Below are 23,172 nucleotides of genomic sequence, written 5' to 3'. Positions count from 1 at the left end.
AGCCCAGGCAGGTATGACCCTAACCCTGAGTAGCATTCTGCAATCACCCAGAATGATGCCGCAGTACTATGACAAAATGATGGACTTAAACAATTGGCTAAGCTTCTGGTGCCATTCTAAAGGGATCCAGTATCTGTCTTGCCTGGGATGACATGGTCAACAGACCACGGTGCTTTGCCAGAGATGGCCTGCACCCACCACCCCTGGGATTCAGGATACTGGCTAAGGTTCTTGCCGCCCCTATAGTGCCTTTTAGGCAAGGTTCAAATGACAAATTCACCACCTTAACAGGAACAGGCAAGCAAAAACCGAGAGTGATGTTACTCAATGCTAGAAGTCCAAATCTCAAAAGGCACTCCTTAAAATAGACAACATAGACATCTGCGCAGTGACTGAGACCTGATTCAAAGCTCCAGAACACACCCCTGCACTACAGGCTATAACACATAGCACACTTTTCGGCCATGTAACCTGGACCAGAACACCAAAGGTGGAGGTGTGTCCATATTCATTAAGGATATCCACACCTCCAGGATAGTTGCTCAGCATAATGCAGCCAAGGTTACCCAAGTGCAACTAACTCTGGGCAAAACTGCAAACCAAATTGTAGCTTGCTACAGATCCCCCACCATGACCCAGGATTCCCACTCCTTTTTTCTTGATGTACTGGAAAATATTAGGGCTCAACCAAACCCCCTAATAATGGGTGATTTCAACTACCCCACCATTAACTAACACAAAAGGTATTTGGCTAATTAAGTTCGCAGATGACTGCAAACTAAGTGCCATAATCGAAACTCCTAACTATGTGGAAATCCTACAAAGGGCCTCACCGAGACAGATGCCTGGTGTCAAAGCCACTGCCTCAAGCTCAATGCGAAAAAGTGCATTATCATCCCTTTTGGTAACAACATAGGCTGTAGTATACTTAACACCGAAAGTGTGATAAACAGACCTTGGGACAGGTGGACAGTAGTCTCCTTTGATAATCACGTCACCACAGTAGTCAGCAAATCCTTCTACGTGGCACAACTAATCACAAAAAAAAAGGAGGAGAGACGTCATTGTTCCCCTCTACTCATCACTCATTAGACCCATTATAGAGTACAACGCCCCTTTTGGTATGTACCTCACAAGCCATCTAGAACTGAAAAGGCCACAGAAATACCTCACAGAAAGGATTAGCAGCCTCAAACAGATGCCCTACGCAGAGAGTCTCAAAAAACTCCAACTTTACTCCATCGCATATCACCTACTCAGAGGTGATCTCTGCCTAACATACAAAGCTATGTCAAACCCAGAGCTGTTGGACAAGCTCCACTTCAAGAAATCCCAATCCCTCCGAGCTACACACTCTAGGGACCTAAACCTTGTCACCACAATAAACAGAACATGCCGGAGGGATAGATTCCTGTCCCAGAGAGTTTACATACTCTGGAATAAACTACCTATCTATATCAAACAAAGCTCCTCATTAGCACTCCAAGAAAAATCTTTATGACTGGATGGGAAAATAGGAAATTTCCTCCGGGGATCACTTCTGTGGCTCTGCTCGACAGTGGCACAGGAAAATAATTTTCTTGGGTGGCAAAAGCCAGGGTACCTTTTTGGCTGGGCTTGTATAGGCCCCAGGGCCGATAGCCGAACCTATAGCTACTACAGGTCCCCAACTTTGACTCAAGATGCCCACTCCACTTATCTGAGTCCCTTCGAATCCAGCAAGATTCACCCCTTTAGCCTGATCCTGGGCGACCAACTATCCAACCATAGATCGGGAAGTACTCATGCTAAACCACAAAAGCCCAGAGATTCCTTCATTTCATAAATGTAAATGCCTTGGACCACCTGGTTGACACCCCCACAAGACATGAAATATCTTGGACTTGGTATTAACCACTGCGGCATTTCTACAGTGTCATACTCCCTGGTTAGCTCTGACTACAAAGCAGTCACTTTTGAAGTCACCATCTCCCCCAACCACCCCCTAGATAGGGTCAAACAAAAACTTCTCGAAAGCTGATTACAACCTTCTGAGGGAAGGTATAAACAGCTTCACAGCTCTATCTCCTCCATAGGAACTGGCACACATGTCCAAACCTACACGAGCACTTGCACAGCTGCATGGAATCAGGAATACCCAACAGGACAAACTCCTCCCCCTCAAGGAAGAATATACCTGTCTGGTGGACATCTGCAATACATAAACTAATGAAAAAGCCGCTGTCCAGGAACAAGGAGCAGGTGCCTAATTGGAAGCCATTTCTCTTCAGTCTGAACAAGTAAATAAGAGCACTAGTGAAATCCTCCAAAGCAAACTGGCCACACCTGCTAAAGACAATTCACAAGGCTTTCTTCACATTTGTCCGCAGTCTCAAGGGAAGCACCCAGATCTGCTCAGAACGGGCACTGTTAAATCTGGTCGACTTCTTTGAGATGGCCACCAAAGCCATAGGGCGAAGAGAAGACTGTGCACACCGCATACCATGACCTGGCTAAAGCCTTCGATACTATTCCCCACTCGGGCATAACAGATAAACTCTCAACCAGGCATAAATCTGTATGTTACTAGACGAGTAGAAAACTGTCTCACTGATGGAACCCATGCAGTCAAAATAGGGGAGGCCACCTCAAGCAGTCAACCTATGAGTGGTGTACCACAGGGATCAGTCTTGGGGCCTTTGTTTGGGATGTACTTTTTTCCCCATCATCCCTTTTGGGGAGAGTGACACCCCCACATATTACTACATTAATAATCTCTAAAGCATGCAGTTGTGAGGGACGTGGGCACCCAGGTTGATGGCAAACTGACTTTTGATCACCATATTGCCTCCAGTGCACAGAAAGCTTTCTATATGGCACACCTCATTAGGAAGGGTATCTCACCCAGGGACAAGGTAGTCATAACATCCCTGTATTCTTCCCGTACAAGACCCATTATTGAATACAATGCCCCTTTTGGCATGTACCTCACAAAGCACATGCAGCAGCTGGACAGACCAGAGGTTCCTCTCCAGGAGAATCCATGGCCTCAAACATCTCTCCTACACAGGCTAAAGGCCCTGTCCCTCTACTCAGTCTCATACAGACTCCTCAGAAGTGACCTTGGTCTGGCATAGAAAGACATATCAGACCCTACCTCGATGGGAGTACTGCACATCCGCAAGTCAAGCTCCACTCAAGTAACTTGCACGCATGACCTCAACTTGGTCTGTGACATCAATAGGACTTGTTGGCAGGACAGATGCATCCCAGAGACTCCTCCTGTGGAATAGACTCCCACTCAGTGTCAAGCAGAGGGCTCTATTGATGTTCATTAACCCCCCCCCGACAGTTTCAGAGGAATGGGCATAGCTTGCAAACAAGCCCAAATCTGGTGACAGACTATGCTAAAGTGGCACGATTGACACAGAATGCAGATGTGCTAATGACATCATACATACACTGCTTACAAAAAACAGTTGCATTTTCCTTAAGCAGACCAATAGTACAAGTTACATTAATGAAAGTAACTGCGTACTCTTGGCAGTTGACAGGTATGGATACCACCACAAACTGTTACAGCTCAGAGCAAAAGAACAACCTACAGAATTGCACCATCACTCTGAGAATCATTAATAGAATGCACACACGCGAGTGGTGATGGGGTCTCTAAAAATATGGATGGGTGGCCTCTTTTGGGAATTAAGGCTAGCGTGTTAACTACTTTCCAAAACAATCTGAGACTGTTCGCTGGGTTCTTCCTTCAACAGTGCTCGAATGGAATCCAGATTCCTTTGCTACAAGCAGGCATTGTAATGGAGTTATTTTGTTTTATTCCACAGGCTAGTTGTCAGTGACATCATGACTTCATAGATCCATCAGAACTACCATCAGAAGAGCGAAGCTGGAGTGAACCGCCTTGTCTACACCTACCAGTCTTCAAGTGCTAGCGGTCAGCTCCTGTTTTTAGTATTTGCACTACATAAAAAAAGGCATTCCATTACCGAGCATTACATGCTACAGGTCCAGTACAACCCGATAATTGCAGCACTCTTACCGGCCAGAAAATTTCACCAAGGGCAGGAAAGCTATGCTACATTTCTAACGAGGTTTTGAGTTGCTGTAATTCTCTGGAGCTCTTATCCCTGGGCATCTACTTAAAATGGGCTCCTACACAGTCGGACTAATAGGACTGAAAGGAAGGGTTGCCAAAACGAATGGAGATGCAACAGCAGGCGTTAAAAATGAGTATAAAGTAACTAGCCTGACTTAACGAAAGTGATTTGAAAGTACATCAACAGTACTTATGACTTCTATGTTTTGTAAACCGCCCTAGAAACAAACTTTAAAAGAAGAAAGGCATTCTGCACCAAAAAAACTTATGAACTACCTGTAGTGTGGGGAATTTTTACTTTTTGTCGTCCTCAAAGTGACGCAGTGTCTGTCTTGACAAATGTGCGTCCTGAACACTGTCCCCTACTGCGATATTGGTTACAGGTGTGTGCCCTGTTCCTGTGTGCTTTTAATTTTTTTTTTTTTTTTTACATATTGGTTAAATGTGTTTTCTTGTACTATGCATTACTAGATACATTAAATACAGATCACACATGCTCCCAATACTACCTATTTGCAGCTGGAATTTGGACCATGGAAATACGGGACTGTAACGGCTGCAATACATTACTTTGAATTCTGATGCTTTCAATGAATTTCTTTGCATTCTTGCCGACTGCCTCAATTAGCAGCTCAAAAACAAAGCCGTCTCACTAAAGGGACTGCGGTTTTGCATTTATATATATATATATATATATATATATATATATATATATATATATATATAAACACATACTTTATATCATCCTCCTTTACACATTTTTTCTACATGGGTAACTGTCGCCAACTCTCTTGATTCAGTACCACACTCCCGCCTTCAACACTGATGCCTGACTGCCGCAATTTTTATTTCACACAATCCACCCACCTCTGTCACCTGGAGTCGGTACATTTGGTATAAAATTAGAACAGTACCCCGCACTGAAGTTCTGCGCAGCTATGCGAGTGTCGTTACTGATTGACAGGGGAAATGAGAGTGGAAACCACAGATGACTGGCAGGCATGCTAATGTCTATATTACTAACAACTTAATATTCACATCCGATAAATTCAACATTTTTATTATTATACAAGATAAATTATGTCAGCCCTTTCCTTTAACATCTTTGTCGTGTGCAGGAAATCTGTACTTATAACGGCGCCACAATTAACACCTTAAACACGTTTTGAATTAATGTACAGATACTTTTCAAAATAAGGCTGCCCCTTGATTTTGTTAGAACTGTGTAGGTCTTCTTAACCTAGTAACTATATTAATGCAGTAAAAAACAACCTCCAAAAGATCAGCAAAATTTGCGGGCTATTAAGAAGTATAATACAACTGGTTTCCTTGTGCAGTTGTCACCATCAATATCCATTTCGGCACAGAAATGAACATTCAGCAGCTTCAACAAACCGGTGCTCAATGCCAGACTGGAGGCGTGGTTGGGGGGGGGGGGTGCTACTACACATCCTGCGAGGTATTGTTAATAAAATTCAGTATATTTGGGGGACCGGCACCCACATGGGGATGCAGGGGGCTGCGACCACCTGCACCCACCAATATACCGAGACCATTGAGGAAAAGTGTAAACCGCGAATAGACAATGAGCGTTCATACCGCCATTGGGATGATTACTACTTACGTTTACTGCGTCACCGATTGAACGGTGGGCGGGGTTTAGGTGGGACTTGCACACATCCTGCAAGGTACTATACAAATGAAACTACAAAAATGATCTGGCAAGTATTAAATAAAAACTACGTGGCGCAATGCAACCAGTGAGCATTATGTTTTAACCCTCACGTTACAAATAATGAAAAAATTGCAAACAATCTAAACTATCAAAACTAACAAGTGCACACGGAACAACTCCTCTAACCTGAAATTGCCTCAGTTCAATTGTATGTGTCGCCTTTAGCTATGATCAGGGTACCATAGTCTGTTCAGAAATCAGAGAAAACAAGGAATTAAAATCGTGGACATTTGAAAACTATGACGGTACTGCAAAATCAAAAGGAGTACGGGACCGGGCCATTATTACCGTACTCTTTTTCTATAACCCCGTTACCGAGCATTTAAAATAAATTACGTGAAATAAGGACAAGAAAGCTGTACATGTAGCCACGTGCTTGCCCGCAGAAGAAAGAACCCACCCAGTTTGACTGCTTGTTAACTGCAAACAAAGAGACGCTGGAGAGGCCGCCAAAATGCACGCATTATACAATGCCCCGAAAAGAAACCGTGCACACGTGAGAATCATCTATATAACCACATACTATACTAGTAGCACGTTCTTTCAATAACTTAATGTTCCCAGAATTAAATTCATGGAAAAACCTAACATGCACCGCTGCGCAACATGTAACAGTTGTATTAAACTTGCTCCGCTGCTTTAAGCGCCCCCGGTTTGGTAAAATATTAAAAATGCGTGATCATGCAATAAACAGCATAGTCAAGACAATATCTGAAACCAACTAAAACCTTGACAAATCGATCAGTACAGAGCTAACATAATAACCCAAAGCTGCAGTTTTTACTGGCACGTGTAACTACATCCCCATAGCACATACAAGTCAAAACTAACTTACAGAAAATTGATTTTTGACAAAATGTTACCTTGGATCCTCAAACTCAACGAAAGCGAATGGCGGGCCACCTCTACGATTTTTCAAATCAATATCTCGGATCGCTCCATATTTGTAAAACACATCTTCAATGTCCTTGGTACGGATATCGGGGGGGAGATTCCCGACGTATATTCGGCAATCATTATTACCTGCGGGACCTCTAATTACACCACCGGACATACCTTATCACTCCAAAACACAGAAAATAATTGATTATTATTTTTACGTTAAAAACAGCAGCAAAAAGCACGCCTAAGATAGTTTGCTAAGATGGCGACCAATTCACTCCACCTCTTCAGACTGCGCAGTGATACGGTAGGCGTGTACTTCCCCCTCATCCACCACTTCAAAAAGTTCTATATTAAAATGCATCAAATGTTTATTATATTTCCCATTGAGTAAGTTTAGAATGTAAAGCAAATTAAGTACTAAACACAAACGTGCTTTCTGGATCTAAGAAAAATGTTGTCTCTTTGTGCTAATTGATTACAAAAGTGCTACATGTTATTTCCGGCGTTTTACAGATCTGCTGCTTTGAATGACATTAGAGGAAAGCGCGCTTTTTTGCTTACCCCGTACGTAATATAATATGTTTCACTTTTCTTACGTAATTATACTTGTTTTGAATACGTTTTTGCAGTATATCTGCATTTAATCCATATGTATTTAGAAATGCATATGTGTTTACATACAAGTCCTAAACTGTTTACGTAGTTAGGATGGTGGATTTATTCTGTTATTTGTAAAGCATGGAGATGAATGCTTGAGGACCTCAAACTCGTGTATGTTTGTTCAGTTTCATAATCAGTGCCTTTCAGTGTTCGACACTGACAGTTATATATAACGAGTTTTCATTTTTATCAAACACAACTGAAAGGCAAATACATTTATAAATATTGTACGGCTGACCACATTTATGTAACTATAGCTAACAGTTGTTGTGGGGAGCACTTCTTTGTACCAGGTCTGCAGTAACTACAAACCCTTTCCCATACAGCAAACAAAGTACTGTACACAGTCACGCACCTGTTATGGTAGTACAGTGAAGGGGGTGATGTGGTGACTACTTACATAGGTTCATAGGTAGATACTAGGCTATCTGCCCTAGGGCATTTATAAGCCTAGCCAGAGTGTATTTGGCTTCTGCCTCCCTATTAGATTAGCCTACTGTGCCTCTGTAAAGTAGGTCACAGAAGGTACCCTTTTAAAATTAGTTTACTGTGCCTCTGTCTAGCAGAGACACAGGAGAGATCACAGGGGTGAATTTGCGATTTCCCATCCACACGTCCAAATTTCGCTTGAAGAGGGTCAGCGAGGGGCTATGTCTAACATGAATTGGGATTCTATTCCAGAGTGAGGGGAGCCTCTGGGAAATTAATATGTCCCTCCAGCATGTCCTATTTTTGTGCTGAGGTTTAGGTCCCTGGAGCGTGTAGCTCTAAGGGACTTGGATTTTGTTGAGGTGGAGCATGTCCATTAATTCTGGGTTTGACGTGGCTTTGTACGTCAGGCATAGATCGCCTCTGAGTAGGCGGTAAGCAACTGAGTAGAGCTGGAGTTTCTTTAGTCGAGTTGCATAGGACATCTGTTTGTGGCCCATGATCCTCTTGGTGAGGTACATTTGGGGTCTCTCCAGTTGCTGCAGGTGTCGGGTAAGGTACATCCCAAAAGAGGCATTGTATTCAATTATGGGCCTGATGATTGACGAGTAGAGGGGCACAATGACCTCTCTTGATCTAGATGCGAACCCTTTCGTGATAAGGTGGGCTATATAGAGGGTCTTTCTAACCACTTTGGCAACGTGATTATCAAAGGAGAGATTACTATCTACGTTGGTCCTCAAATCTCTAATTACTTCTTCCGTACTTAATGGATTACCACCTGTGTGGTAATTTGTGGGCACCTTGTTTTTCCCAAAGGGGATGACTATGCACTGTTTAGCTTGAGGCCGTGGCTCTGGCACCAAACATCCGTCTCTGTGAGACCCTTTTGGAGGATGATTGTGTCAGCTGGAGATTCGATTATGACCCCCAGTTTGCAGTCATCTGCGAACTTTGTCAGCCATAATCCCCCCGTGTTAGAACTGAGCCCTGTGGGATGCCACTTGTAACTGGTTTGGATTTGGACATGGCACCTGCGATTCTGACCATGTGGGTTCTATCTCTGAGCCAGTTTGCAACTCATCTTGTGATATAGGGGTTGATATTTAAGCTGGTAAACTTATTTATGATGCCCGAGTGGGGTATTGTGTCGAAGGCTTTTGCGAGGTCCAGGTAGGCTGTGTGGACTACCTTGCCCTCATCTATGGCTTTGGTAACTGTTTCAAAGAAATCAACTAGGTTTAAGAGGCAAGATCTGCCCTTAACAAAGCCGAATTGGGTAGGGTCCAGTGTCTGGAGGCTCCCAATGTCTTTGTTTATGAGTTCCATGATAATACGCTCCATAGCTTTACAGACCAGACTAGTCAGGCTTATGGGGCGATAGTTTTTGGGGTCCGTTGTGGCACCGCCTTTGTGGAGTGGGACCACTGTTGCTGTACGCCATTCTTTGGGTACATATCCTGTAGTAAGGCTATGTTTGAACAGTGACTTAATGTGAGGGTTCAGTTCTTCTTGGAGCTCGTGTAAGACACAGCCTGGGACACCGTCCGGTCCCATAGATGCTGTGTTTTTTGCTTTGGAGAGGGCAGCTTTCACCTGTGCATCTGTGATGTCAGGGAGGTTACATTCAGTTGGGATAGGCATTTGCTCCTTTGGGGGGGAGAAGTTTGCGCTGAATCTGTCTGCCAGGATGTTGGCTATGTCTGTAGGTTCGGTATATTTTGTACCATTATGCAACAATTCAGAGCGTATCTGGGAGTTTCCGCCCATGTTCCTGACATAACTAAAGAAGGCCTTGTGATTATCTTTAGTGTCTAGGGCAATTTTTCTTTCGAAACTGGCCTTTGATGATTTTATGAAGGATCGAAGTTTCTTGCTAATACTGATCAGAGATGCCTTCCCTTTTTGGGATTTTGCTCTGTCATGTAGTAGTTTCCTCCTTCTGTTGTATAGCTTATTTATGGCCGGGGTCCACCAGACCAGTCTCCTGTTTTTGGAGGAGTGAGTCTTGGTTTTATTTGGGATAGCACGATCCATGCATTCCTGCAGGTGCTCATAGAATGCATTTGTAAAGGATTCTGCGGATTGGGCTGTATTATCCTCTGGCCCAGGGGCTTTGAAGGATTCCACCTCAGTCTTGAAAAGTGCAAAGTTGGCTTTTGAGAAATTCTTTACAGTGATTTCCTTGGCTGGGGGTGGGGATGGGATATGTATGTCCAGGGAAATTTGTTTATGGTCTGATCTTACCAATGAGGGGTTTACCTCTGGTGTGGAACATAGAGTCCCCATGGTGGTGATGACCAGGTCCAATATGTTGTTCCCTCTTGTGGGAGTGGTGACCAGTTGTTCCATTGCGTTAGAGTTTATAAATTCAAGGAACCGTTGGGCGAGGGTGTATGGGCATGAGTAGTTTTCCCAGTCAATGTTTGGGTAGTTGAAGTCACCCAATAACATAGTGTTTGGCGAGACCTTCATATTCTCCAGTGTTCTCAGGAATGCCAAGTGGGGTTCCTGTAATAGGGAGGGTGTTCTGTAGCATGCTACAAACTGAAAGGTGTTGTGTTTGTGGAGGTGCTCTGAGATGGTAGTGTAGGGGGAAGTAGCAATGGCATTGCGTAGGTACGAGAGCCTGGGTAACAGTTAAAAGTGTATAGGTAAGTACTAGGCTAGCTGTCCTTGTGGGCCATTTTAAGGCTAGCCAATTTCCCTTTTGGTGCTTGACTTAACCAATCCTATTCGGTATCGGATGTGCCTATCCCGTGGTCAATAATTATATATTACATTAGTGAACTTAGCTGAATATATACTGTAGATAATTTTTTTTAGGAGCTACCTCTTACCAGAGGTGCCGGAAGCTGTTGAAGGTTGGGGTCGCGGAGGGTTAGAGGGGGCATTTAGTGAACTAAAAAGGGCAGTTTTTTAAAACTATTTACTACCTCAATATAGGTTCATTTGGAGGACATTTTAAGCTCAGTCAATTATCTTTTTGTTGCTTAAATTAACATTTCCTGATTGGTCTTACCCATCTCTTGGATATAGTGAGAATATCTGTGATCACACCACTGATAATTTATGGGGGCCCTTGTAAGGGATGCAGCATTTAGAGACCACCTCTATCCATTAGTGTTACAAGAGGCAATCCTGGGGTACATTTTCTGTTATCCATCTTTAGATCCAAGTTGCTTTTGAATATGGACAGGGGTGAACTTTGTCTTGCTTGAATGGAGAGTCTGATCTGGAACAGTGGTATACTCGGATATTTATCCATCTCTCTACACCATTCATTGGTTCATAGGTAGGTACTAGGCTATTGGCCCTAGGGCCCATACAAACCTAGCCAAAAAATGTACCCTGGCTTTTGCCACCCAAGAAAATTATTTTCCTGTGCCCCTGTCGAGCAGAGCCACAGAAGTGATCCCCGGGGTGAATTTCCCATTTCCCATCCAATCATCAAGATTTTTCTTGAAGAGTGCTAATGAGGAGCTCTGTTTGACATAGATAGGTAGTCTGTTCCAGAGTATGGGAAGTCTCTGGGACAGGAATCTATCCCTCCAGCATGTTCTGTTTATTGTGGTGACAAGGTTAAGGTCCCTAGAGTGTGTAGCTCGGAGGGATTGGGATTTCTTTAAGCGGAGCATGTCCAACAGCTCTGGGTTTGACATAGCTTTGTATGTTAGGCAGAGATCGCCCCTGAGTAGGCGATATGCGATGGAGTAAAGCTGTAGTTTTTTGAGACGGTCTGCATAGGGCATCTGTTTGAGGCCGGTAATCCTCTTTGTGAGGTATTTCTGTGGTCTTTCCAGTTATTGTAGATGTCTTGTGAGGTACATACCAAAAGGGGCGTTGTACTCTATAATGGGTCTAATGAGTGATGAGTAGAGGGGAACAATGACCACTTTCTATTTAGATACATGGACTGAGTATTTCTGATGGCATTTGACTTGCTGATGTTCAGTAGGTCTATCAGTATTGGGTCAGAGGATGCCATGTATGCCAGATACAGGTCACCTCTTAACACTCTGTAGGATACTGAGAGCAGTGATAAGGCTTTGAGGTGGTCCATGCAAGACCTATTGTTTAGGACTTGTATCCTTTTAGTTAGATATCTCTGTAGACATTCCAGTTGTTGGATGTGTCTGGACAAATACATGCCAAAATGGGCGTTATACAAAATGACTGACTTAATGAGGGCTTCATAAAGGGGGGCACTAACATCTGTAGATGTAGGTGCATTTAATTTTTTCTTAAGCTATGCAGTGTAGAAAGACCCATCTTTAGATCCAAGTTGCTTTTGAATATGGACAGGGGTGAACTTTGTCTTGCTTGAATGGAGGGTCTGATCTGGAACAGTGGTATACTCGGATATGTATCCATCTCTCTACACCATTCTATTTAGATACATGGACTGAGAATTTCTGATGGCATTTGACTTGCTGATCTTCAGTAGGTCTGTCAGTATTGGGTCGGAGGATGCCATGTATGCCAGATACAGGTCACCTCTTAGCACTCTGTAGGATACTGAGAGCAGTGATAAGGCTTTAAGGTGGTTCATGCAAGACCTATTGTTTAGGACTTGTATCCTTTTAGTTAGGTATCTCTGTAGGCATTCCAGTTGTTGGATGTGTCCGGACAAATACATGCCAAAATGGGCATTATACAAAATGACTGACCTAATGAGGGCTTCATAAAGGGAGGCACTAACATCTGTAGATGTCGGTGCAATTAATTTTTTTTCATAAGCTATGCAACATAGAAAGACTTTCTTAAGACACTGAGCACATGTTGGTCAAAAGTTAGGTCACTGACCACACAAGTTCCCAAATGCCAACAACTGGGTCATCTCTCGGGGGGGGATTGTCAATTTGGTAGTTCCCTGGGGTAGATGACTTTCCAAAGGATACGATAATATATTTTTTGGAGTTTAGTTTCAATTCATGGTTCTGGCACTAGTTATTGTTTGGGACAAACCTTCCTGCATGATGGTTAAGTCATTTGAGGATTCAGTAACTGCTCCTAGCTTGCAGTCATCTCAAACTTAGCCAGCCAAAGCCCTTTGGTATTTGCTTTTACTTCCGAGAAGTAGATGCCAAGCAGGAAAAGTCTTAGCACGGAACCCTTGGGGACTGGTTTCTTTCTAGAAGTAGCCTCCCCTATTTTGATCTCCTGGATCCTTTGAGCCAGTTGGCAGTCTAGCTAGTGATGTAAGGGTTTATTCCCAGTTTATTCAGCTTTGAATAGGGGATTGTGTCAAAAGGCTTGGCCAGGTCAAGGTAATGTGGTGTGAACTATTTTACCTTCATCCATTACTTTGATGACACCTTGTTAGTTACATTAGACCCAAACTTGAATATGGAATAACAATATGGAAACTCTATAAGAAAAAAAGCATGAGTAAACTGTAAAGAGTACAACGGAAATCTACCAAGGGCTTCCAAGGGTGTGAAAATTTGTTATTATGAAAGACTAAAATAATCTGAACTTGTACAGTATCTCTTACAGACATCCAAGATGAAATCTTATTCGGGTATATAGGGCATTTAGGGACAACTTACCTCTGGGAATGTTTGGGGTTATCAGAAAGTACTAAAGAATCATCAGACAACTTATCTAGAAGATTCTATCGGATTGAAAAGTGTACTAATTGGTTCTTTGACAGACTAGCTGATGCATGGAACAGACTACCGAATTACCTTAAAGCAAGTACTAGTTTAGATATTTTTAAGAACAGCCTGGGCACTTATTATAGGAACATGTGTTTTGGTATATCGGCAAACTAGAAGGGCATTAATGCCTGTGCTTGAAATAGTTGTATGTAGGAGTAAAGATTAAAATTTGCCCATAATTTTGAGCCTTTTACACTTTCTGTCTGATTCTTGCCCTAAGAGGTTGAAAGATTATCTTCTAGATAAGTTGTCTGATGATTCTCTAGTACTTTCAGGACATTTGACTGTCCCTGATTGTGTCATATTTTTGGTCTGTTCCTCATAAGTTTTGTGGTTTCCTGGCAAATTTATGAAGATTGCAAAACATAAATAATGATAGACATTTGAGTTTCAGACTTCTAGACTTCACATCCTTCAGAAAATGCATGCTGATGTAAAATCTATTATTCTAGCAAATAAACATATAAGAACAATGTTATACGTGAAATCTGTTCCTGTTTCTGGACCTTTGACCTTTTCCTGACCTATTACATTTTTGGCTTTATTCCTTGAGCTATGAGGTTTTGAGGTTTAAATAAGAACCATGAGCAAAAGCTGTTTACTACTTTCAAGCTCAACCTGCTGCATTTTTTCATTTATTCAATTAAATAAAACAGAAGTGCAACAAAAACTGAGCAACTTGAAAAAATAACAATAGTAATAAATAACCAAACAGAAGGCTTAAGGTCAGAAGCTTTAGTAATATTTTTATAAGCAGAATAAAAATCACACATTATTTTTTTATTGTGCTTTTAAATAAATTGCTTCTTGCATGACTTTAAAAAAATCTAACAAAATTGGGGCCAACTTGCAGTAATGAAAAACAATGATAAAAAAAGAAAGACTAGACTGTATTAACCTCTACTGAAAACACAGTAATAACAGAGTCAAAATTCTTCCAGTTTCTTTCCTGCATTGTCTTTTTTTGTCATCACCATCATCATCATTATTATTTTTACTGTTATTACTTCATAAATGACTGCCCAGAATGTACCTGGGTGGGCTGCTCCACTTCAGTTTAGGTCCACAATCCTCAGAACTGCAATGGCATTTTCAACAATATGGCCATTATTAACAGTAAATAACAGTGAAAACCATAAACTGTCAGAAGCTGGAATGAAACAATTAAGTGTCAGTTGTAAAATCATAAGCGCTTTCAATCATTTGTTACCAAACGGAACAAAAACGCTTATTATTTTTTACAATGGACACTTTGTTGTTTTGTTCCAACTTTCAAAAGTATATAGTAAACAACAGTGCAAAATAGCAGTGCCAGATCGTGTGTTCCACTACTTGTCTGTTTCTGCCAAGTTACCATAAACACTGTTTAAACCTGTCAGTGTGCATACTGTTTTCTTATTTACTTCTACAGTGATTACAAATATTGAAATAAAATACCACAAACACTGATAGCCATTTGCTAAACAAGCAATACAGTCTCACAGTGAAAAAAAATGCCCTTGAAACTCACAATTCTTTGAAACGGCATGAAAACCCACATTAAAAAAATTCATCTGGCCCACTGGAGGATTAAGTTTACCTTTGGGCTGTTTTCAAACCATAGGTTCCTTGCATACATTCTTAGGGGTCTACTTTATGTGCTCGAAGTCCGAGAATATCGAATATGATATTCTCGACACAAGTATACTGAAAGCGCAAAACATCGAAAATGTAAACGTAAGTCTCCGTAGGTGGAGATTTCCGTTTACTTCAATGCAGTACGATCTCGGAGTTGGTATATTTAAGTTGTGGGGGGGTGCAGGGGGGGGGCTTCCCCCCTGCCTACACTAGTTTAATTTATTTTTGTGTGTATTTTTTTTTAATAGTTCGATGCATATGGTTTGATTCATTTGCATTCGAGCTATTAAACTTTCAAGGTCCTAAAGTAGACCCCATTCTTAGGGCCATGCATACATATACGTGTTCTTTGATTCACCTTCCTGATTGTATTAAATTATATTCATTGTATTATACAGCATAATTTGTTAGAATGTGTTTTAAATTTGTAGTTTTGAACATTCTTCTAATAAGTAATGAAACAAAATGTATGAAGCACCCCAGCACTAACAGGTTTCACCTCATATCATGCGTTCCGGCCCCAAAATCCGGACAACACCAAGAAAGGAGGGGGGTGTCCATATTCATAAAGGACACCCACACCTCAAGGTTGGTGGCAACGCACGATGCATCGGAGACCATCCAGGTGCAATTAACCATAGGCAAGACTGCTCTGCAATTTGTAGCATGTTACAGGCCACCCTCTCAAACTCAGGAACCTCACATGGCCTTCCTGAAAACATTCGAGGGGATAAATGTATCTCCAAACACCATCATACTAGGTGACTTCAACTACCCTAATATAGACTGGGAACACTACTCAAGCCCGAACACTCTAACCCAAAGATTCCTGGAGTTCATAAACTCAAATGCCATGGAACAACTAGTCACCATCCCCACAAGAGGAGAAAACATACTTGATCTCATCATCACGAACATGGGATCAAAATGTTCAACACCGGAAGTATACCCCTCACTAGTGAGATCAGATCATAAACTAATCTCGCTGGAGGTCCTCATCCCGCCCCCACCTGAAACAAAAAAGACCACAGTGAAAAACTTCTCAAAAGCCGATTTCACACTTCTAAAAACTAGTGTGGTCTCCTTTAAGGCCCCTGAGCCAGTGGTAAACATTACTCAAACCGCTGAATCACTTACCAGGGATAGCACCCATAACCCTCATGGACATGAGCAGTCATTACTAAATACAATCCTGGGTATTGACTAGAGTATCTATGGTATTACATTGGGATGAAATGGCTAGGCTTGAAATGACTTCCTGGTCAATAGCCTAGTAACCTCCTATGATCCTACATATTTTAAATATTGCTCTTTTTAACTTAGGAAGTTACTATAATAACAGGATTTGTGTTAGCGTGTATTTTCTGAAGGATGTGAAGTCTGAAACTCATGCATATGTCATTATTTGGTCTATTCAATCCTCCCTGATTTGCCAGAAAACCACACATTTCATGAGAGAGTCAAACAGACCCAAACTATGAAGCTAAATCTGGGTAATTGAGAGGTATGTTGAACAAGTCTGATTCCTTAAAACCTCTCGTATTAGAGGTAACATGGATATATGGAAATGACCCCTTAAGGACATCAGGTGTTTCAGTTATATTGCAGTTCTGAATGCCCATGACATTTTTTCTTTTTAAGTTTGTTATGGACAAATTCAGGCTAATATAGCCAAACCTCACTAGCTTTTTAGAATGAGTCTCTGCCTGTAATGCTTGGCATTTTTTTGCTTACTGAGCCTGTCACTATTCCGTCAGAAAATTTTAAAGGGAGCCGGAGTTAAAATCTGAGATAAAATCAGGCATGGATATGCCTGTAAAATCAGGGACAGTTGAGATGAGCAGTGAAGAGACTAGGATGGAAATTTTGTTTTCAATTAAAACGAACATGTGCATAGTACTGTAGCATATTCAGAGTTGTACACAAACCAGTATATGCTATATTCAACTTATTCAGAGTTAGTTCCACTTAGTGCAAGAGCAGAGACTTGCTGAGTGGTATTATCATCATCTAGAAGGATAAGGTTTTCCTATTTTAAGTCCCTAACCTCACTGTGCATGTCTTGCAATGGGTGTCCACAAGGGCATATCACACACTTTTGAAAATTACATAACCCATCATGACTGCCCCCCACTGAAGCTATGTGGTGTCTGATCTCCTGTGGGGACTTTGGGCTGGCTATCCCAAGAATGCTGTGAAGTCAAATATTCACTGTATCAGCTAATTCAGAGATTCTTACTGTTATCTGTCAAAGTACTGTGACAATGGCTTCAGCAGTTACTGCTAGTAAGTAATTAGTTGCATGCACATGACATGCATGATTTAGTTGCGCTGACAAAGTGCTGTGCAAAAATGTAAAATCATTAGTTGTAGTAAGCAATTACAACTATGAATTTAAAACTGCATCCCCTAAATGTGCACAATTTTAAAAAGCATCATGGGATAAAACAGGTAAAACTGTCTCCTGCCTTAGGTACATAACCCTATGGAAAATAATTACAGCTTTTAATAAGTGCAGCACAAGGAGGCAGGAATATATCACCACTTACAATCACTCCTGCAATTGTTTATCTAGTGCATCACATAAATGGATTATAGGAGGATTTAATAGTCTCCAACACAACGCTCAGTCATTTTATTTATGCCTCTGTTACCCTTGCTACTAAAGTAGTACTTTTTAAGAAGCAGTTCACAATAGCATCAATACTAATGCTTAAAAGTCTTACCCAAAACAAGTAAAACTCCTGACATGCACAAATTAGCTTTCCAGTAATTGCAGCCACTACAATGAAGTAAATTCATTAACTTGCTGCTTCACTTGGCTACCTGATGCCTCTGTACATCAGGGGCACATTCTACTTACCCAAATATGTGTATAGGTCATGCTCTGCCCAGGTGTCAGAGGGGGGTCTATATCACGTGATCGAAGCTTTAGTTAGTCGAGTAACTAAAGCTGAATGACTAAATGTTGAAAACGCAAAACCACGAACGGCAGTTTCCATGCAGGGAAGCTATTTGTTTGGCCATTACGCAGATTTTGCCCTTCCTACAATGTGGAATGATCTCAGAGTTGGTATATTTAGTTAGGGGGGTGTGGGGGGCACAGCCCCCCACATAATTTGTCTTTAATGTTTTTTTTTTTTTTTTTTGGTTGGGACTACAGCATTGTTTCCCTGCTTGGAAACTGCCATTCCCGATTTTGCATTTTCAATATTTAGTGATCAAGCTTTAGTTACTCAACTTTCTGATGAAGACTTGCCTTTGTCGAAAACGTATAGATTGGTTTGGCGTTATTGGTGTTTTGTGATTTTTCAATAAGACCCTTTTAAGAAGGAATCCGGGTTTCCGACCTCTATTTGGACACTCCTTGCAAGTCTTTATTTTTGGTTTTAGTTACTCAACTAACTAAAGCTTCGATCATTTAATATAGACGCGTTAGATGTGATCTCTTGAAATACGTATGTGTAGTTTACAGGGTGGCATTAAATGCATGCAGTGCTCGTCTACCTACTGATATGCAAACACAAGAATTGAAATTTGGCTACCTTAAAGAATATCTAAAATGTATTTGAAACCTGTTTAAAGCAGTGATAATTTACAACAAAGAATCTACTTATAATGTTCAACAGTACTCAGCACAGCTAAATCAGGCAAATAAAACTATAATCCCCTTTGTGGTGCCAGCTAGCAGCCTGTAACATACTGATGATATCTAATCATAATCTCTGTATTCTGCTTCAGGTGGATAGTTAGTTAAAGGAGTATAACATATTGTTAACAGCAAATGCTACATGATGATAGTTAATCATCCTTAGCTAGAACACTGGGAAAAGTTCCATAATATAGTCCTAGCATCTCTTTGTCAAAGCATTTACCACTAGTTATTACTTCAGAACTGGGTGGTACTAGAAAAATTGAATGATATTTTCCCAGTTTAATTTTGGCTTTTTTTTTGGAAATGTGTGTGTACCTCCAGGAAGCTACATTCTCAGATCAGCAGGATAAAGAAGTCTGAAATGCCATTTATTCTGGTGACATAGCCTAATAGCTGGCCTAAAAGCTACTCTCCTCAGTTGAGTCTCTTGGGAATAGTCATTCTCAGTAAATATTCTTGAGTCCTTTATAAAGAAAGGTTTACCAGGGGAAACACAAAATTGAAAGAATGTTTTCTTTAGATAAGCAAGAACTGAACCTAATTAGGATCTTCTCAGGAAACCTAATTGGAAACTATTCCTAGATGCCGCAGGAATAAAAGCACAATTTGCTGTCTCCAGCTGGATCTTGTCTGTGGGAATGCTAATACACTCCAAGATTGTTTGCTGTATGAAACATGCACAATTGCCTTGCTTTTCCTTTTCTGGTACACCATTAAGTCTGGTGTTTTAAGTTGTCTCCACTCCTCCATGTCTACCACTTTATTTTACAGATAATTCACTCTATATTCTGCATGGGGTAGCTTCTGTTTTATGGATAAACATTCCTCTGTGACTTCACATCAATTTATCTGAATTTAGAGTGACAGCTTGCTCTATATCCCATAGGTTACCATTTATCTCTGACAGTAACAGATCAACTTTCTTTATCTCTGACAGTTGCAGATCAAGTTTTCTATCAGTTAAGTCCACATCAAGCCAAGAGCCATCTGCAGGCTTTTCTGCAGCTACACCAATATTCATCTCAGGTGTGTAAGTGCCTTGTAGCAGGCCAACTCTAAAGGCAGCTTTATCTTCCCAAATTTTATTTTTCTTCTTGGATGTGTAAATGCAGTATTTAAAACTAGACCATTACACTGATCCACCAGTTGAGCTCTTCCCATTCTGCTGAAGCTAACAGTATTATTTTTTTCCCAATGTACTTTTTATTGCTTTTGTTTTTCAACCAAAATATTCAGACATTGCAACATAAAAACAACAAAGAAATAACTTTCTACAATGATCATATAAAAACTTACTGAAACTAAAAGCTAATAGTTTCACCATTCCTGAGGGTACAGGGGAAAAAAAGACACAAAGTTGACTCTTGGTTCTGTCAGAGATGGTACAGTACCCCTATTTCAGAATAAAGTAAGGTTGTTTTCCTCAGGTGAAGAAAAGTGGAATAAAAAAGCTTGTTTTATATCATCATTTATATGTCGCTTGATTTGTGTAGGTAAGATAACCTTACTTGTAGAAGGGTTTGTGAAACTCTGAACTATGTACATTTACAATGTTGGGTGCCATCCGTTTAATGCTAATCTTGCAGCATGTTATTTTTGAGCAATATACTTATTGTGTTTACTCTATAAAAGTTTGAGTGCCATCTGAGTTGTATTTAAGTTTATGAATTTTGTTTGCTTGCTAGGATTGTGTCTAGAAGAGAGTTCCAATATGTTTGAAATATGATCTTTTTTATGCTTTTTGTAGCTAATTTGTGGGAGGTAATATATTTAACTGCTATGTCTTTATAAAGTTTATCCATGAGATTGTATTGTTATTTATCCAATTATTAGTTATATAAAATTTAAGTAGGGCACATACTCTGACTAAAATATGTTTAAGCATTCCATTGATTGAACTAGGGATTATGTGTAGAATCATTTTTTTCCCAGGAAAATATGTTTTTTTCGTAACCAATTTTTTCAAGTTGCACTCTTAGGGAACACCAGAGCCTGAAGATATTCTTACAGCTCCAAAAGGTATGGAGGATATCTACATTCTAGAAAAAATGACAAAACCAGGATCCAATAAACTGAATTTAATAGAATTCCCTAGCACCTCGGCATAAAAGCCTTCAAAGGAGAATAAAACCACACCAAGCACTCAAGCTTTTTATAACAAAATCAATCCAAATTGATTACATAATTGCATCCAATTACGTTAAAAAAATTCCAGTTACACTCCACATTAATGCCAGCTGGACTCAAAGTCCCATACTTCAAAATAAAAGTCATCTCTTTATATGGGAGCCTCTTTTTATGTCTAAATTATGTCCCCTTTCACAAACATGTTCTAATATTGTGCATTGTAAACCTTCTGGATTTTTATCATGATATTTTTTAAATTGTACTGCAAGAGTGCTCTCCAATTTAACATTCTTAATATCCCTGACATGTTTCTGTATTTTAAGCTTAAAAGCCCTCTTGGCTCACCTATATAGAACATGTTGCAGGGACATTTTATAGCATAAATAACTCCTTCTGTATTACATGAACACTTATGATTTACTTTAAAAGGAATACCATTAATATAATGAAATGTATTACATACAGACTTACACATAATGCATCTACCACATGAAAATGTGCCTATTGTGTCAATCATAAAACCATGTACATTCTCGCTGGAGCAAAAAGGGCACAATGACTCTTTTTTATAACCAAAACTTTTTAAGGACAGCTGGGGTATAATATGCATTATTGTTAATCATTATTTGTGTTTAGATTATGTTTTTGAAAGGTGTTAGTTTTAAAGTATTGTTAATAGCTTCTTGTTTTTGTGCTATTGTGATAGTTTTACTAATGATTTCCCAGCATCTTGAGTATAGTAACGCAGATTGGTGTTTTATCTCGCTTATTGATTTATAAAACTTTGAAATAATTTTCTCCGTAGCAGCTAATGATTTGATTATATTTTGGGTTGTTTCTATATTTTGTGTATCTGTTTTGTAGTTTGAATATTTCAACTTTACTAGTGATATTATTTTCGAAAAATAGGGTTATAGCTGCCTGGTGTCTTTAGTTGTTTTCTTGAGTTTTCAAGTGTTGATTCCTTGATTCCTTGTGCTGTAAAATATACCATACCGTTAGGTCTTTAATTAGTGGGAATGGTTTGAGATCGATCATTTTGTTATTTAACTTGAAATTCGGGTTCATGTGTATGGGTTGTAACAGACTAAGTGAATTCTGTAGGTTGATGGAAGTAAATAAAGACTGGAAAGCAATTATTTCATTTTTAATTATTGGGTGTAGTTTGCTAAAGAGTTTATGGTTGAGATTAAGAAAAGGGGGATTATATTTGAGTGTAATAGATTGGACCATATTTTAACCCATGTTTGGTACCAAATCTTTTTTAGTTCTATCATATTTTGATATTTGAATTAACCAGTTTGCTTTGATAATAAGGTAGTACAGGTTAAAATCTGGGAGCCCCAAACCTCCTTTTACTTTTGGTATTGTGAGTTTTTGGTAACATATTCTTGTTGTTTTTGGATGCCATAGGAATTTGGAGAGGGCCTTTTCCATTGATGTAAAAATGTTTGGTATTTTGAGACTGAATTTAGTTGAAATAGTATTTTAGGAAGTATGTTCATTTTGATGGCTGATTTGGACGGGGAGGGGGTAGGTTTATATTTTCCCATCTTGAGATGTCTTGTTTATTTTTTTCCCATGTTTTTAGGAGATTTGATTTATACATTTCTTTGTAGGTGTGAGAAAAATGTATGCCTAAATATTTTAGCGTGTAATTTAGGGTATGTCAGCTAAGGGGAAACAAGATGTGTTATGATTTAGTGGGTTTAGAGGAAAGATAGAAGATTTTTTTTTGGGGGGGGGTCATGTTGTAATTTGCTATTTTGGAGAATTGTTTGATTGAAGATTTTCTAAAAGATGGGGGAAAATTGAAATGTGACATTGTTAAGAAGAGGAAATCCAGGTCTACATTATCAAAAGCTTTTGAGACATCTACTGTAAGTGCGTATCTTGGGTACTTATCCTTAGCTAAGAGGGTGATTAAGGTGTCAAAAGTGCAGATGTTGTCACTTAATTGTCTTTTTTTCTTAAAACCCAGTTGTTCTGGGGAGATAATTTTATTCAAGGTTTTTTTATAATCTATTCGCTAATAGTGAAGTCAGAATTTTTATGTCAAGGTTAATAAGAGCAATAGGCCTGTCAGAGTTTGACTTTGGTATTAAAATTATCTTTGAATTAAGTGTTTGTCAGTGAACCCATGCTTTATGATATGGTTGTAAAGTCTTAACAGGATTGGAGCTAGTATGTGACTGAATGTTTTGTAAAACATTGCTGTAAATCCATCGGGGTCTGGGGATTTGTTGATCTTTAGTTTTTTTATTGCCATCTTGATTTCACTGGTTGATAAGGGGCTATCTAATAAGTT

At 40.0% G+C, this 23,172-nt stretch overlaps 1 protein-coding gene and 1 long non-coding RNA gene across 5 annotated transcripts in view; one reads left to right on the top strand and one right to left on the bottom strand.

Annotated features, from left to right (window-relative positions):
* SRSF1 (serine and arginine rich splicing factor 1) overlaps nucleotides 1–7,180 on the bottom strand; it is a 117,472-nt gene extending 110,292 nt beyond the window's left edge. For 2 of the 4 annotated variants that reach the window (XM_044054585.1, XR_006362591.1), the window contains exon 1: nucleotides 6,692–7,180. In XM_044054585.1, the coding sequence (XP_043910520.1) occupies nucleotides 6,692–6,882 (191 nt within the window). In that variant the 5' untranslated portion in view covers nucleotides 6,883–7,180. The remainder of the gene's footprint in view (nucleotides 1–6,691) is intronic. The other 2 variants (XM_044054586.1, XR_006362592.1) reach the window with 2 other exon arrangements.
* LOC122787727 overlaps nucleotides 7,149–23,172 on the top strand; it is a 111,362-nt gene continuing 95,338 nt past the window's right edge. The window contains exon 1 of the long non-coding RNA XR_006362593.1: nucleotides 7,149–7,277. This is a non-coding gene — a long non-coding RNA (uncharacterized LOC122787727). The remainder of the gene's footprint in view (nucleotides 7,278–23,172) is intronic.

The sequence above is a fragment of the Protopterus annectens genome, chromosome 13.part0, assembly GCF_019279795.1.
Source record: "Protopterus annectens isolate FY-2018-M chromosome 13.part0, PAN1.0, whole genome shotgun sequence".
NCBI lineage: Eukaryota > Metazoa > Chordata > Ceratodontiformes > Protopteridae > Protopterus > Protopterus annectens.
Note: the sequence above shows the minus strand (reverse complement) of the source record. Positions and strands in the feature narration are given on the sequence as shown.